Below are 17,346 nucleotides of genomic sequence, written 5' to 3'. Positions count from 1 at the left end.
CCCCCTTCTAACTTTTTTTTGAAATATTTTTCTATCACTATTTCAACTAACGTACACAATGTGAGTGCCAATATAGCTGACTACCCCCTGAAACTTTATACATTTTCATGTCAATATCTTGAAGGTTTTTAAAGCAATGACCATTATAAAACTTTTGTACCACCAAACTAGGACAACAATACCACACTGTTTTTTTTATCTCTTATTTACATACACGAGTCTGTTTTGTTTTTTTCAACAAGAATTAACAAAGCCAGAGTTATGGGCCTCACCGCACAACCCCAGCGCCGACACCAAAGCTATGACAATAATTCAGCTTAATTATTTAATAAAACATTGATGTTAACTTAAATTATTTCGTTCCAAAATTATACAAACTCATGAAACACTCACCTTCAAGTGGTAAATGCATATCTTCTTGTTAAGGATGTTGTTTGCCGCAGTTTCTGATACCATATCTGATGTTGCCTGCCTCACTCTGGAGACAGAAAAAAGTCTCAAAATTTCAAATGTTTGCCGTTATGACATTTTTCTGTACGCAACCAGGTATTAATGACAGAGAATATAAGTAAGAACAAAAATATACTCTGAAATAATAACAAATGAGAATAGCACAAAGACCTATTACCTGAAAAGAGGAGTCTTTTTCAAGTTAGAAAGTACAATTAAAATCCACCACTTATAAGGTCGAGTATTTACTCCGCCCGTAAACCCATATACGATACACAATATCCGTTATATATACCCGGCAACAGGACTTGGGCGTGTCAGTAAACCCTTATACGAAGCATAACACCCATTAGCCATACATGCAAACAGAACTAGTGACTGGGCGTTCCTATAAACCCGTATGCAATACACAACACCCTTAAGCACACCTGCCAACAGGACTGGCGCGTGCCCATAAACCCGTAAAAGTTAAACAACATCCCGTAGGCATACCTGCCAACAGGACTGGGGCTTGTCCATAAACCTTGATGCGAAACACAATACCCCTTAGGCACACCTACTAAAATGACTTGGGCGTGCCCATAAACCCGTATGCGATACACAACACCCATAAGGCATACCTGCCAACAGGACTTGGGCTAGCCCGCCTGATATTGAATGGCACCCCTTGGTTTTGGGATCGCATGGCTCTAGCTGGCCTCGTGGACCTTGTGGTTCGTTTGCCTGGCATGACTGCTTCTGCTTAAATTTAAGAGCATGTACACTCCTACTGTTGGATATGTATGTACTAGATCAGGGGCAATAATTTATACAGTTTTAATACCTCAGTCTATTGGCAAATTAATTTGACAGTCCAATCAAAACCACTCAGATTATACTGACAAAATTAATTTCAATCTAAGTCGGTTATTGAATATTGCCGCAGATCTATGGATAATGTTCAAAGATTTATTTTCACTTTCAAAAAAAATTCAGCAATTTTCACATCTCAGATGCTTCTCTGTTCACAAAGATGCATACGTATGTTCCTGGCAGAGTAATGTTACTTATATGTACTTATTGTCATTGTGAAAATGGTGTTCCAATTTTTAAGTTATCTTAATTAGATGTTTCATAACAATGATGCCTCCAAAACATTTTCTGTCATGCTTTTCGAAAAATTATAGTTTTATCAGTGATATATCAACAGTGGAAATATCTATTTGATATTTTTACTGCAAAATAAGGAATGAAAATATCAATTTTAAGAACAACTTTGAAAATCCATTGTAGTTACTTCCATGTCATAGAAACAGAACATTTCACTTTGAACCAGAACATGTTGGCAAATGAAATATTTGAAATTTAAAGAAAATATACATAGGTTTTTAAACAATATATATTTGGAAATTAACAACTTACCGTTTATTAGAAAAAAAGGTTATCCCGTTTTTCAAACGTTTTCTTGATCTTGAAGCTGAATGTTTAAACATTTGCGTTCATGCCAAATAAATTACAGACAAAAACTGTTCGAACATAGAATGTAAAATCATCGTTCAAATGTCTGTTTGTCGTTGTAATAGGTAATACGAACTTTCCGGAAAAATCACACAATTTACAGATTTACTGATATAATCCCACCCACGCTTTAAAATTTGTCTTCATTATAACCTGGGAATCGACCTGTCTTCAAACAAATCAGACTGGTCTCTGACTGTAACGTGACTGAATATCCATGTATCATGAAACACACTTTAACACTAAGACTTTTTCTATTTCCAATGATTATTCGCAATTGTTTTGCCAACACATTCGACCTTTCAAATTTTATTCAATAAGTGGAGGCATAGTAATTTGGTTCTGTATTCATGCCCCAATTCAAATAAAAGTTTTCGTTATTTTTTTATATCAAAGACGAATTACTAAGACATCATAGATTACTGTCCATAGATTTTTGCCGAAAAAAACGAGCGAATAATTAACTTTAAAAAAAGAAATCATATAATTTTTTCACAACAAACCGGAAATAGAAAATTGACAGGTACGTCATCTGCTATTATATATATTGAATTTGTGTTTTGGGCGTCCTACGGGTTACGGCGTAAAAACACCCTTTTCAAAAAGAGGGTAATTAAGAAAATAAATTTAAATACTAACTCCGAAAATAAGCATAAAAGAAACAGAAAAATTGTTCAATATAATGGAAGATCGTATTTCATTTCACTTGTGATCATAGAAAAACTATATTTTCACTCGTGGTTTTGCCAAATATTTCTATGACACTCGTGCGATATTAAACTGAAATAAACAAATATCCTCTCTATATTGACTGCTTTGGTTTTTGACAACGTAAATTAATCAAGATATAATAATTCACAATAAAAAAAATATTTCTTACCTCCGCCTTGTGCATGAGCCAAAGGGGGTCTTCTTGAAGTGGGCTCAACTCCACTGTCCTGTATAGTCATGCCTGACATCGGTTTTATCAGTTTCCCTTGAGGTGGCCTACCTCTGTTGAAAAAGAGAAATATCTTAGACAGAAAGTTATGGATTGGATGCAATTCTGTTTTTTGTTAATTTATAGTATGTATATAAGCTTCCATATCGTAGGTTTTTCATGTAAGTGCAAACAAGAGCGCAACCTGTCTCAAAATACACCTATTCTTTTTTTAGGACACCAAGTTTGATGATAACTTGGTTATACGTAAGCCCAATTTAGAGAGCCGATACCGTTAATTTAAATTTTTGCAAATTCCAGGGTCATAACTTTGACTAAGGCGTTGTAGCTGGTTATCGAACCTTACCGAGATATTGATATAATACCCATACAAATACTGACCAAATTTGGTGTTGATTGGACACAGGCCTATGAAGAAATTGAACGGGCAAAACGGCTTTAAGGTAATTTCTATAAATAAAGGGAGACAACTCTCAAGTGACTGGTGTCATATGGCTTCTTTACGAACATGTCCATGATGTTATGCCAATACACATACACAATGGTAATGAAACTTATTGGATATATTATTTTGTGATGATTGATCAAAGGCTTCTTAATTAATTGGTCACACATTATATACAAAACTGGAAATGTGTCCATAGGACACGGATGCCCCCATATGCCGCGTTTGTCACAAAAGCAAGAGCAATTATTTTGTCAATTCTCCATAAATTTGCATCAAAATTAAGTCTTCCACAACTTTATAACATCAAAGACATTCATAAAAGATCTCATGAGTCTGTGACTAATAGTTTGAAGAAATGAGCGACACAAGTTCAACAAGAACCAAAATGACAATTGTTGCATATTCAAAGGCCATAACTCTGGTTTTACTAAGTGCAGCGGGAAACGAAACCCCAGGTGCACAACGTTATCACCCCATTCTTCAAATGTTTCCTGACGCTTGGTAATATAGTAATGGAGTTTTGTGTGAAACACGTCCCAAAATGCTATTTATTTTAATAATTCAATGGCCATAGCTCTGGTTTTACTAAGTGCAGCGGTAAACATTCTATGACTCAATGAAATAGATTTGGAGTATTGAGCTATACAAGCTCTGACGGAATCACACACGCATGGACCCATGCACGCAGGCACGCAAGCACAAGGGCAAATCTATATGGCTCCCATTTATTTGTGGGCATAAAAAAATATATAATTTTATAATACTGTTCTTCACATTCATTTTATTTTAAAACAAAGTTCATTCAAACTACTCAAGTAAGGAAATGCATACGTAATTTGTAGTTTTAATTTAAAAATAATGAAGCCAAAATTCAAAGAGTGAAGGGTTTGTACAGGCATAAAAAAATATTGATGATTAGGCGATCGTTGTTTGGGATTTATTATTGATATTCGATAGCAAAATTTGATCCGATTCCAAACACCAATGTACTAACCTTTCAAACATCGGTTCAGGAATAGGTCCATCTCTTCCGGAGTAATTCCCGTCATTTGCCTGCATTATTGTTCTGAATACTGCTAAATTCTCCTTAGGTATTCTTCCCATACTGATGTCGTGCTTCTCTAAAACATTTCTTACCATACTCTCGTGGATGAAATGGCTTCTTTGGCAGTTCTTTCTTTTACATTCCCGTATTATGTAGTCTTTACATAGATGCAGATATGGGCATGGTTTTCCGGCTTTATCTTTTCTGCATCCCCCATTCTTGTTGTAAGACTCACATATCTCTGTGGCAGCGTTTCTGTTGTTTAAACAAGAGACATTGGTAACTGATCAAATAAGTGTTGTCTCAGAACTTCCATGTTATTGGAAGCTGTTAAGTCGTGACCAAAAATGCAATGGCTGAATTTGAAGTTTCCATATAAAATATATAACCTACAAATATGTAAGCCTATCCAGAACGAGATGTTTCCCGGACAGGCATTGGTTCATAACTCTGGGCTGACTTAACGCGACATGGCTGGTTATCGAACCTGACCGAGATATTGATATTATGCCCATACACAATCTGACCAAACCTAGTGCTGATTGGACACAGGTTTCTAAAGTTATTGTTTGGTCAAGACGGTTCTAAATAAATACTATATTTAAAGGGTGATAACTTCCACGTAACCCGAGCCATATGGCTTGTTTACGAACTTGTCCATGATGTTATGTCCATACACATCAGACCTGGTTATAAATCTTGTTGGATATATAATTTATTGATGATTGGACAAAGGCTTCTTAATTTATTGGTTAGACATTATATACACAACTAGAAACGTGTCCATAAGACACAGATGTCCCCATATGCCGCGTTTGGCACAAAAGAAAGGGCTATGTTTTTTGCCCATTCTCCATCAATGTGCATTAAAGTTTATGCTCTACAACTTGATAACATCAAAGCCTTCCTAAAATATCTCATGAGTGTATGACTAATAATTATGAGGTTATGAGCGACACAAGTTCAACAATTCCAGAAATTCGATTTCTTGCTTATTCAAGGGCCATAACTCTGGATATTCCATGTGCAGCGGCAAAAAAAACACAAAACCATTTACATTCCCCTAAAGTTACATGACTATAGGTACAACTTTCGTAATCCCCAATGAATACACCCCTAAGGTTTCATGACAGTAGGATATGTAGTTTTGGAGGTTTGAGTGACAAAAGTCCAGAAACGCCATTTTTTGATAATTCAAGGGCCATAACTCTGGTTTTACTAAGTGCAGAGGGAAAGGAAGTCCTAGGTATACAAGTTCAGTAATTATCATTCCCGTAAGGTTTCATGACACTTGGTGAAATAGTTTTTTAGTTTTGAGCGACACAAGTTAAGACAGAAGTACACACGCACGGCTTCACACACGCACGCACAGACAAACAAGGGCAAATCTACATACCCACACCCCATTAATGTTTGGGTATAAAAATGACATATTTTATATACAACAAATATTTTTATTTTATTAAAAAGAGAATTTCTTCAAACTACTGAAGTGAGGAAATGCATATGTAATTTGTAGTTATAATTTCAAAATAATGAAGCCAAAATTCAAAGAGTGAAGGGTTTGTACAGGCATGAAAACTATTGATGATTAATCAATCTTTGATTGGTTGTTGTTTTTTATATTCGATAGCAAAATTTGGTTCGATTACCAACACCAATGTACTAACCTTTCAAACATCGGTTCAGGAATAGGTCCAGCTCTTCCGGAGTAATTTCCGTCATTAGCCTGCATTATTTTTCTGAATACTGCTAAATTCTCCTTTGGTATTCTTCCCATACTGATGCCATGCTTCTCTAAGACATTCCTTACTGTACTCTCATGAATGAAATGGCTTCTTTGGCAGTTTTCTGTCATACATTCCCGTGTTATGTTGTTTTTACATAGATGCAGATATGGGCATGGTTTTCCGGCTTTATCTTTTCTGCATCCCCCATTCTTGTTGTAAGACTCACATATCTCTGTGGCAGCGTTTCTGTTGTTTAAACAAGAGACATTGGTAACAGATCAAGTAAGTGTTGTCTCAGAACTTCCATGTTATTGGAAGCTGTTAAGTCGTGACCAAAAATGCAATGGCTGAATTTGAAGTTTCCATATAAAATATATAACCTACAAATATGTAAGCCTATCCAGAACGAGATGTTTTCCGGACAGGCATAGGTTCATAACTCTGGGCTGACTTAACGCGACATTGCTGGTTATCGAACCTGACCGAGATATTGATATTATGCCAATACACAAACTGACCAAACCTAGTGCTGATTTATATTTAAAGGGTGATAACTCCCACGTAACCCGAGCCATATGGCTTGTTTACGAACTTGTCCATGATGTTATGTCCATACACATCAGACCTGGTTATAAATCTTGTTGGATATATAATTTATTGATGATTGGACAAAGGCTTCTTAATTTGTTGGTTAGACATTATATACACAACAAGAAACGTGTCCATATTACACAGATGTTCCTATATGCCGCGTTTGTCACAAAAGAAAGGGCAATTTGTTTGCCCATCCTCCTTAAATGTGCATCAAAGTTTGTGCTCTACAACTTGATAACATCAAATGCCTTCCTTAAATATCTCATGAGTGTATGACTTATAATTTTGAAGTTATGAGCGACACAAGTTCAACAATTTCAGAAATTCGATTTCTTGCTTATTCAAGGGCCATAACTCTGGATATTCCATGTGCAGCGACAAACAAAACGACATGTGGACGCACAACTTCATCACACAATTTACATTCCCCTAAAGTTACATGACTATAGGTACAACTTCGTCATCCCCCATGAATATACCCGAAGGTTTCATCACAGTAGGTGGTGGTGGTGGTGGTGGTGTTAGTAGTTTATACTCCGGGTCCCGGCGTGAGCACATTGAAGGGTCCCAGAGTGACAGTTCGACCACCGCACACCTATCCTGGGCAGAACCAGTACTAGGTGCCTTCACCTCTGCAAAGAACTGACAACTTCTGTACATGCCATGGGCAGTGGTACAGTGCGAATGGTCGTAGAAAGGATTTCATAACCAATCACAACAGAAGTGACCTGGCCCGCCCGGGAATCGAACCCGGGTTGTCCGATTCAGAGTCCAACGCTCTACCGATTGAGCTAACCGGGCGGACCTATCACAGTAGGTAATATAGTTTTGAAGTTTTGAGTGACACAAGTCCAAAAACGCCAATTTTTGATAATTCAAGGGCCATTACTCTGGTTTTAATAAGTGCAGTGGGACACGAAGTCCTGGGTGCACAACTTCAGCCATTTTATTCCCGTAAGGTTTCATGACTCTTCGTGAAAGATTTTTTTTTAGTTTTGAGCGACACAAGTTTAGACAAAAGTACACACGCAAGGACTCACGCACGGACAAACAAGGGCAAATCTACATGCCCCCCCCCATGATTTTTTTAATACAACAAATATTTTTATTTTATTAAAAAGAGAATTCCTTCACACTACTGATGTGAGGAAATGCATATGTAATTTGTTGTTATAATTTTAAAATAATTACGCCAAAATTCAAAGAGTGAAGGGTTTGTATAGGTATGAAAATTGTTGGTGATAAATCGATCATTGATTGGGTTGTATTATTTAATATTCGATAGCAAAACGTTGTCCGATTCCCAACACCAATGTACTAACCTTCCGAGCATCGGTTCAGGAATAAGTCCATCTCTTCCGGAGTAATTCCCGGATTTAGATCGATGCAGAATTGGGCATGGTTTTCCGGCTTCATCATTTCTGCATCCACCAGCCCTGTTGTAAATCTCACGTTTTTGGGTTGGCTTTCTCTTGTTAGGACGTTTAAGGAGATCTTCAACAAGAGGCACTGGTAACTGATCCAGTAAGAGTTGACTCAGAACTTCCATGTTATGGGAAGTTGTTAAGTCATGCCCAACAATACAAGGATTGTGTATGCAGTTTCCATATAAAATATACCTCTTACAAATATGTAAGCCTTTGCATACTGAGATGTTTCCCGGACAGGTCTGGTTTGAACAATGCATTTTACATACCTTAACTTTGATAGCAAGACGGACAAATAATGGTCCATCTTCAAACAACTCAAGCTGATCGGCATAGTTTCTAAGGAAAAGTTCAAATTGTCTTTCCTCCATGAGCGACTTGAAGTTAGCATGCAAATCTGCAAATTCTATCACATTGTTCGGTTGTGACGCCAGAAGTCTTATCACTCTGCGAACAATGTCATCCTTATCTTGATCCATAGCCATCGCCATTTTAAAGCACTAGATGCAATGAAGTTTTTTGTGAACTGAAAATGAATAAATATATTTGGCAACAAGCAGATAAGGACCGAAAGACTGGTGAATTGCGGATAAAAACAAAACTACATGATAGCAGTCTCAATGCCATAGTAGTCAGAATATATTAGACATATTTATTATTAAACCAACATGTTTAGATATACAATATATAAAATTGTACATCATTGTTTTTTTCGATCAATTCCTTTTTAATACGGGCTCTAAACCGAGCGAAGCTAGGCAGAGCCCTATTACGGTCACACATAGCACTACTTTCGTTCAAAAGTTGCACATACTATCAGCCTGATAAAAAGACGTAAAGGTGATGGAACCAGTATTTCTGCTGTTCATAAACTATATGTAGCGCGTGCATGCCGGACACCAACGTTATCAGAGCGTGACGACACGGAATAAAAAAAAATAAACGATATGGCGAAATAGCGCCCCACTAGTTATTAAAATAATTCAAAATATGCTTATAGACAATTACTATGAATATGGACCACTAATTCACGTTAACAATATCCCCCGTTCTTTAATGCTTTTCTTGAACACTATTTTTGCTGATTATGGTTATTATTCATGGTTTAATCAGCAAAAATAGTGTTCAAGAAAAGCATTAAAGAACGGGGATATTGTTGTTATCGTGAATTAGTGGTCTGTAGCCTTTTCTTATTGGTCGCTGGCATTGTAAATCACACGTATTTGAAAATAAATCAAGGAAAGATAATTATCGGTCGATACTATTGGTCGTTACACTATTGGTAGCCAGCTTGTGCTTATTAGCAGATCTTGTCACGTCAGCTAGTAGTTCAAACAATTGTACGTTGATGGATTTTTTTTTGATTTTTGATATGGCAAATCCTTCACGTACAAATTAGGGATCGGAAGAATCACGTATAACTCGTCTATTATTTTAGACTAGTCAGCTAGGTACAGTATGATTATTTTGTAAAAACACTTTTCAGTAAATCATACAATGAATATATCAATTTCATAAACTTATGACATGGGGTTGACCAGTTCAGAAATCGCTATGGCTGAGCGAGATATTGTCACTGAAAAGATGGATGGGGTGTACCGTCTGTGAACTTCAACAATGGATGAGTGAGATGTTTTGACTGAGGATGGGAACACCTTTCAATTACCAACACGCTGGTTGAGAGATTGAAACTAAAAATATATTACAGGAATTGTGTGACAGGTGAACTCTTGTGCCATGCAAGACCACTATTGTGTAAATTAAGAAGTTGGGTGGGGAGGGTGCGGGAGGGGTATCCCCTCCTGCCAAGTGAAACCATGGCGGAGCGCAAGATTATGACTGAAAACATCAATAGACAGTTGCGGTCCGACACCATGTGAATGATAAAGATTGTATGTAATATTAAAATACTTAATATGTAAAAATATACGACCAAAAGTGGATTATTTGTTTATTATATGTATCATAGAGTACACAAACACATTTGTTTATAATTCTGAGACCAAGAGATCACCCAAGGGACCGAATCGCCCCAATCAGATAGCTCAACTTACAGGGACCAAATCGCCCCAATCAGATAGCTCGACTGGCCACAACTGCAGTCCAAATACCAGGTAACTGAAATGCAACACCACCTTTTGTGACAGATGTTATTAAATTAAGAAGTTAGAAGGGGAGGGGTTTCCCCTCCTTCCAAAAAAAACCATGGCGGAGCGCAAGATAATGACTGAAAAGATAAATGGACGGTTGCGGTCCAATACCATGGCTTTGTGAGCTATTGTGACTGTAAAGATGAATGGTTTTGCTTTGGTCCACAGATTGTGTGAAAGATTGTAAATAAATAGTGCCGAGTGACTACTCGTGCCAAGCAACACTATGGGAGATGAGAGATTGTGACTGAATATTTTGAGAGGAAGGCTGATACCATAAGAGTGCAAGATTGTGATTGAAAGACAAATCAGCAAATGTGGGTTGTTTATGTTTAAAGTGGGAATCATTTATTTGTACTGTAAATACTTGTATGATATTCAGTATTAGGTGAATTAATATACTTGTGTTTGTTATTATGAGTTTTTTTCAAACATTAAAATATTAAATTTGCTTTGCATTGCCTTAACCTTACTTGTTTTGCACCTTAATAATCTAATTGGTGTAGTCAAAGTCATAGTATGTCATATAAAATGAATTTTGCCTTTGACTCTTGTTTACTTAGAAAAAATGTACTGCATTAGCAGTTTCTGCAGTTGATAACATACCTAGAGCCCGTTTAAGGCAGTGCCTTATTTCATATTAACATTATGAATATAAGACAACTTCCTGAATTTAATCAATATGGTTTTAAATTAACAGATTATTGAAGAGGCCTTATAAATGTATATCAGTCGTCAACTTTTTTTCAAAATAATATTTTTCAAACCAGTACTAAAAACTGTCGGTTGGGATAAACATCATGTTAGAGATATGAAATAGGAAGTGCATTGCAATATTACCGAAACATAGATTGGCTCTAAAAAGCAGTCTTTCAGTGAATAAGTTTGCTTATAATACTGCATTTTATCAGTTAAGCTGACGCATATTGCATAAAACAAAATGTTTGTGACAATGATGATTCTCCTAAGGCCAAACATCATTTTTTTGGATAAGGATAACATCCCTAAAATAATAGGTATGGGCGGTAGGGATTTTTTTCATAATTGATTTCTTTTGGCAAAAATACTTTATATCAAGATCATTTTCTTGCAAATTGTTCTTTTTCCTGCAAAATATGATGTTTATTCTGTCAAATATTGGGAAATGTTAAAAAGAAATTTCTGGTTTATTGCGGAATATCAACATATAGCTTTTTTCATTCACATTTCGCATCGTGTATGATTCTGAAAGCTTGATTTCGCTTGGACATAGATATTTCAACAGCCAATTAAATTAGACATTGCAAATGATCATCTTGATTAGTCTTAAACGACTGGGTGTTTTTTGTCATTTTTTATCCAGAGATATGGATGAAATAGGGTTAGGATTGTCTGATTTCCAAAAAGAAGCTATTATATTTTTGATATGTCGTAGTTCAAACAATAAATAAATTGTTCAATAACTTGAAACATGAGACATAAATTGAGAAAATGCTTCTATTTGCCAAACAAAATCTTTGAATACTGGAATTCAGCGAATTTGAGCTTGGATTCATAGTTCGATAATAATATATATCACAAATCTCCAGTCATAATAGAAAAATCCGACCAAGGGCACGTGAGTAAGCTGGTTTAGAGTAAAGCCGGGTTACCGCTCATGCAGCATGCCGGAGGGTCAGATTTTTCATTTCGGACCGGAAACACAATCATGTGTTTTTATTTTTTTATTTTCTTGCATACATTCAATCATAAATTTGTGTACATAATGACGTAAAAAATGTATTTTTATACATTTCACCAAACAGCGTCATGACGCAAAATACCTTTAATTCAATACTGAGGTCAAATAGTTCATTAATAAATCATATTTTCAAAGGTCATTTTGAATCATATTGTACTCAAATTTCTTGTAGAAATATGTATTCAATCACGCTCCTTTTAAATGTCACAATTTACTTGCCATAAAGAATACATTTGAACAATTAAGAAGTGACACATTGCGCGTGGGATACCAGCACAGCTAAATTCACCGGAAATCCAGGCTGTTGCTAAAACCAGGTATCCGATACCCGGTATCTGATACCACTTGTCGATCCCAGTCTAGATGATACCGGGATATAATCAGATGATAAATCCCAGTATCGCATGACATTGTATTTATTGCATATCGAAGGCATCTGTAAGTGGAGTTTTTATCATGAATTATTGTTTTCTTTTGTGACTCTGTTGGTTTGATTGTTCTAGTAATAATGTCAAAACTGTTTTGATATTCCCGGTATTATATTTCTAGAATTTTACAGGTTTGATAATATTATATCATCAAGTACGTGATACTGAACCTTCTTATTTTGTTCAAATTAGTGCTAGAAATGATACCCATCGGGAATTCATCGGGGATATCAACACTAATTCTTATATTGCTTTCCTGTATGCATGCTTTTTGTTGTATATATGTTCAATCGCTGTCATTGCTTGCGAAAAAATATAACAAAAAAATAGCTATACATACGATTTAAAGAGTTGCTGTATTATAATATCTTCATATCGAGGCATGACACTCAGACTTTTATAGCTCCATAAACAAACATACCAAGCAATATGAATCACGGAAAACTAACAAAAACATATCCGTTTAACACATTTAAAATGTTTTATATTTGATTTGGTGTTACACTGAAGAAAGGACAAATAAAATAAGCAATAACACTTATAAAACGACATGATAACACTTGACAAACACAAATTCGTACTGATTAATATTACGAACATTAATTATGAAACATCTTTTAAGTTACTATTATATTAAATGAATGCGGATGCCTTAATGCTCACATGTTTTGAGTGGCACAGATTCAAAAATGTTAATTTTTGGTGATTCCACAAACAAAACCCAGTCTCATGAGCACAACCAGCAGTATTTAAAGTAGTTTTCACCACTCTTGTTGGTTTTAACATCTCATCAGTTATGCCATTCAGCGCAGCTGTCAAAATACTGTACTGCTCTGTGTTGAGTAGGAAAACAAGATCCACAAACATTATAATTCAGTCCCAAAGATAAACAATAGTTCCACAAACTGCTTATCATTTTTTTCTTAATTAATTGAAAAAGGGACATTATCAAAAAACTGAAACTAAAAATATTGAGTGTCCTATTCATAAACGCAAACAAATGCAGGATAGTAGCAAGGCAGTTGTAATGATTGTAAGCATGCAGTCTTTCAGTTAGCTTTGGCATGTATTGTTTGATGAATATTATGAACTCAGTTAAATGTAAATGCACTGAAATTGTTCAAGCAAAAAATCGATGTCAATGTCAGCGCCAGCATCAAAGAAAGGACAAAACTGCAGGAGATAATAAAAAATAACAGTGTTCAATGAAATATTTCCTTTCTGTTAATCAAACCATTGACACACTCAGCGTTATGGCAAATATAAGATAAGTACCTTATATCTTTTTGGTAAGGTCCTCCTAAATAGGCCCCCGATAATACTTCATGTTCGGTCGGCGGCATCCTCTGAGGGTCCTGCCCTTGTATTTTGCCTCCTTATACAGTAGATTTTATAGAAGTTTATCAGTCTTGGAAAAGTCTCCAATCCCCTTTATTTATTGTTTCCGTGTATAAATATTTTTTCGGAAGTAATTCTGATTTCCTTACAATCATAACCTTTGTTTTTCTACCTTTACTTTCATTTTCCATGTATAACAACCCTAAAGAAAATATCAGAACCTATTTGCAAACCCACCGGTGTTTGAGAAAATAGAACAATATCATCGGCATATATTAGCAAACACCTTTTCAACATATTCATCTTAATCTCTTCGTAGCCATTTTGTTAAAGCATTTCCTCAAAGTCATTTTAATACAATGAGAAAAGTAAATGAGATATTCATTTTCCCTGCCGCACTCCTAACATACAATAAAACAATGTATAAGAGTAATGCGTACTAAAGTCTTGATTTGATATAATCAACAATAGACGCAACTGACGTTACTGCCCTGTATAATCCTGTGAATAGACTTTTGTCATCTGATACTTATAGCTTGTAAGGTGGTGCTCTTGCAGAGAGTGATTCATTATATAAAAGCAAACATGTCATTAAGAGACAAGAGGTACAAAAATGCTTTGTAAAATTCTATCAACTCACTTTACCAGAAGTCAGCGATGCATGCCGGTTAATGTGTACATGTAACGATATTTTTCCGTTCTGCTCAATAATTTTATGACATTTATCTGAGTTTTAATAGTTATAACTGTTTCACATTTTATATCTTATCCAATATCATATACAATTTAACTTATACTGCGCCTTTAATTTATTTGAGATTTTAGCTTCAGCTATCTATTGATAACTTAATATGCAAATCATGTTCAAGATTTGGATTTTTACATTAAGTTCGAATTCTCTCTCACGCATATTGAATTTAAAGACTATACAATCACAAAGTCTTATTTTCTGAAAATGTTGAATATTTTCCGATACATGATATCTTCATTTTTCGATAGACTTGTGACTCACTTTTAAATTTACATTCGAAAATTAAAAAGGTTTTTAATTCAACAAATTAGTATCAGATAAACATTCATAATATTTGTTAGACATTCCAATACATGTATTAATATTTGTACATCTTAACTGAAACTTTCATTTTGTCATAACTTATAGAATCATACAACTGAACACTTGGAAGAAGGACACTAAATAAATTAAAACTTCTTATCAACAATGTTTATATTTTATTTTCACTTCCAATGCATAAACAACAAGTACAAAATATAAACCTTACGACATCTACTTACTTCTGTACAACCAATGCATACTCATTGTTTTCATCTCATTAACAAAGACAAAACTCAGGTTTAAAACTAGTTCCTATGGCAATAACAGTGCTTGATCACTTAAATGTTCTACATAAAAAGAAATTCAATGTGAAAAGGTGACCAATTATCAACTGTTTAATAGATTTCCACAGCAAAATTAATTCAAATTAAACTTATACATGTTATTCTTAAGTGTGTTGATCATGGGAATGCATCATTGTCTGATATCAAATGCCCAGAATACTATAACAACGTAATTAAGAAGCATATTGTTTACACTTGTGGTGTTCTGTAGTTAGAATCATAGTAGAAATATATTTAAATATTCGGCAAGATTGCTGATCATGTAATATATGGGGTAGTTTCCTACAGAAATACCAAAATATATCCGTCCGCGGCCGCTTAACATGGAAAAGATTTGGTATGGCCTTATTTAAAGCTGTGAATCATGACTTAAAGTACCAGTTTGTCATAACCTCTAGAATCATACAACTGAGAAGGACCTACAGATTAGAAAAGTAGAACTATCATTAATGTTTATATATTATTTTCACTTCCAAAGCATTAACAACAAGTACAAAATATAAAACTCAATGGCATCTACTGACTATAGTAAATAAACATTCTTTTCATCTCATTAACAAAGACAAAACCAAGGTTTTAAAGTTCCTAGGATGATAACAGTTCTTAAACACTTTAGATGTTTTACTTAAAAAGAAATCCAATATATTAGCCATTAAAGTTAACTCATAATAAATGTAGCCAAAAAATGTATTGCTAGCAACTAGGAAATCAAGTGAACTGCTCGTACGAGCAACTTAAGCCAATTACGTGTACTGCTAGTGACACACGCCAATCAAGTGAACTGCTAGTACGAGTGACCCTAGCCAATAAAGTGTACAGCTAGTGACAAACGCCAATCAAGTGAACTGCTAGTACGAGTGACCCTAGCCAATAAAGTGTACAGCTAGTGACATACGACAATCAATTGAACTGCTAGTACGAGTGACCCTAGCCAATAAAATGTACTGCTAGTGATATACGCCAATCAAGTAAACTGCTACTACGAGTGTCCCTAGCCAATCAAGTGTACTGCTAGTAACATACGCCAATCAAGTGAACTGCTCGTACGATTAACTTTAGCCAATAAAGTGTACTGCTAGTGACATACGCAAATTAAGTAAACTGCTAGTACGAGTTACTCTAGCCAATAAAGTGTACTGCTAGTGACATACGCCAATAAAGTGAACTGCTCGTACGAGTTTCTCTAGCAAAATAACTGTACTGCTAGGGATATTAGCAAATAAAGTATACTAGTAGCGACCTTGGTTAATACAGCCTTTTTGTTGCCACATTTTAGTAATAAATATGATTGCATTATGTTTATTATGACTTTTATCCATTTGCCTAAGCAGATGAATCATACTCATGTTGTATTGTTTGTTTTGTTTTTTAAATGAAAGAAATTATGATAGGCAAAAAACACATGGAATATATGTGGAGAACAATTCAAGAATGCTATGTAAACAATTAGGCGGAATCATCAAGAATAAAAGACACTTCTGTTACAATTCAACATTAGAACAATCACAGTGGTAGATATGCTTCATTTTAGGCATTATTATGGTGAATAATCAACATACATGAAAAAACAACTACAAACAAGAGTGCCAAGGTGGTCCAATATCGCTTATTCGATTGAACAAAGAGTTCTAAAGTTATAGATCGGACAACGTACATGTATTTGTTTTAAAAAATACAAAGGGCAATACCTCTTACGAAGAAAATAAAAATAGCAAGAGATGTTTGACAAGCATTATGCCCCTCTCTCCTGAGCGGCAGATTGTGAAATATATTTGGACAATTAAAATAAATGAACCAAAATGACTGCTGATTTGTTATTGACATTGGATGCCCCAAAGGCTGTTTAAAGATTATTACCATTTAAAGTGTGAGGATAGTACGCACAGTTTTTAATCGTGTTCAGAAGTTAATTCGTATGTTCAGATGATGACCGATATTTGCAGACAATCATGTATCCTCTTAGTAGTATGGAATAAGTAAAATGATGTAATTTTAATGACCAATATTTGTTGTGACCTTGATCTTAGACTCTATGACCTTAAAATCCAAAGGGGTCACCCAGAACCTAGATGTCCAGTTTGAGGGCCACGGGTGCAGGCATTGTCGATATATCATTTGGACAACTTTTAAGCATTCAAAGTCACTTTGGCCTTGACAGTTGACCCCCTTAAATCAATAAGG

General features: G+C 35.1%; 1 protein-coding gene and 1 non-coding gene across 7 annotated transcripts in view; both read right to left on the bottom strand.

Moving 5' to 3' along the window:
• LOC128202934 (protein mono-ADP-ribosyltransferase PARP12-like) overlaps nt 1–17,346 on the bottom strand; it is a 35,640-nt gene that overhangs the window by 14,893 nt on the left and 3,401 nt on the right. Inside the window, exons 1-8 of one of the 6 annotated variants that reach the window (XM_052904123.1) lie at nt 14,408–14,478; nt 13,705–13,969; nt 8,027–8,657; nt 6,051–6,356; nt 4,330–4,635; nt 2,828–2,940; nt 1,071–1,191; nt 394–478 (exon numbers count right to left, since the gene is read on the bottom strand). In XM_052904123.1, coding sequence (XP_052760083.1) covers nt 394–478; nt 1,071–1,191; nt 2,828–2,940; nt 4,330–4,635; nt 6,051–6,356; nt 8,027–8,622 — 1,527 coding nt within the window. In that variant the 5' untranslated portion in view covers nt 8,623–8,657; nt 13,705–13,969; nt 14,408–14,478. Of the gene's footprint in view, nt 1–393; nt 479–1,070; nt 1,192–2,827; nt 2,941–4,329; nt 4,636–6,050; nt 6,357–8,026; nt 8,658–10,185; nt 10,210–13,704; nt 14,119–14,407; nt 14,479–17,346 lie in introns of those variants that run through there. The other 5 variants (XM_052904122.1, XM_052904126.1, XM_052904125.1 and 2 more) reach the window with 5 other exon arrangements.
• Nucleotides 7,434–7,510, bottom strand: Trnaq-cug (transfer RNA glutamine (anticodon CUG)). The gene has a single exon. It is a non-coding gene; the product is annotated as a tRNA-Gln (tRNA).

Source organism: Mya arenaria, chromosome 9 (genome assembly GCF_026914265.1).
Source record: "Mya arenaria isolate MELC-2E11 chromosome 9, ASM2691426v1".
Taxonomy (NCBI): domain Eukaryota; kingdom Metazoa; phylum Mollusca; class Bivalvia; order Myida; family Myidae; genus Mya; species Mya arenaria.
The sequence above is the reverse complement of the archived record's forward strand: the minus strand, read 5'-3'. Positions and strand labels throughout refer to the sequence as shown.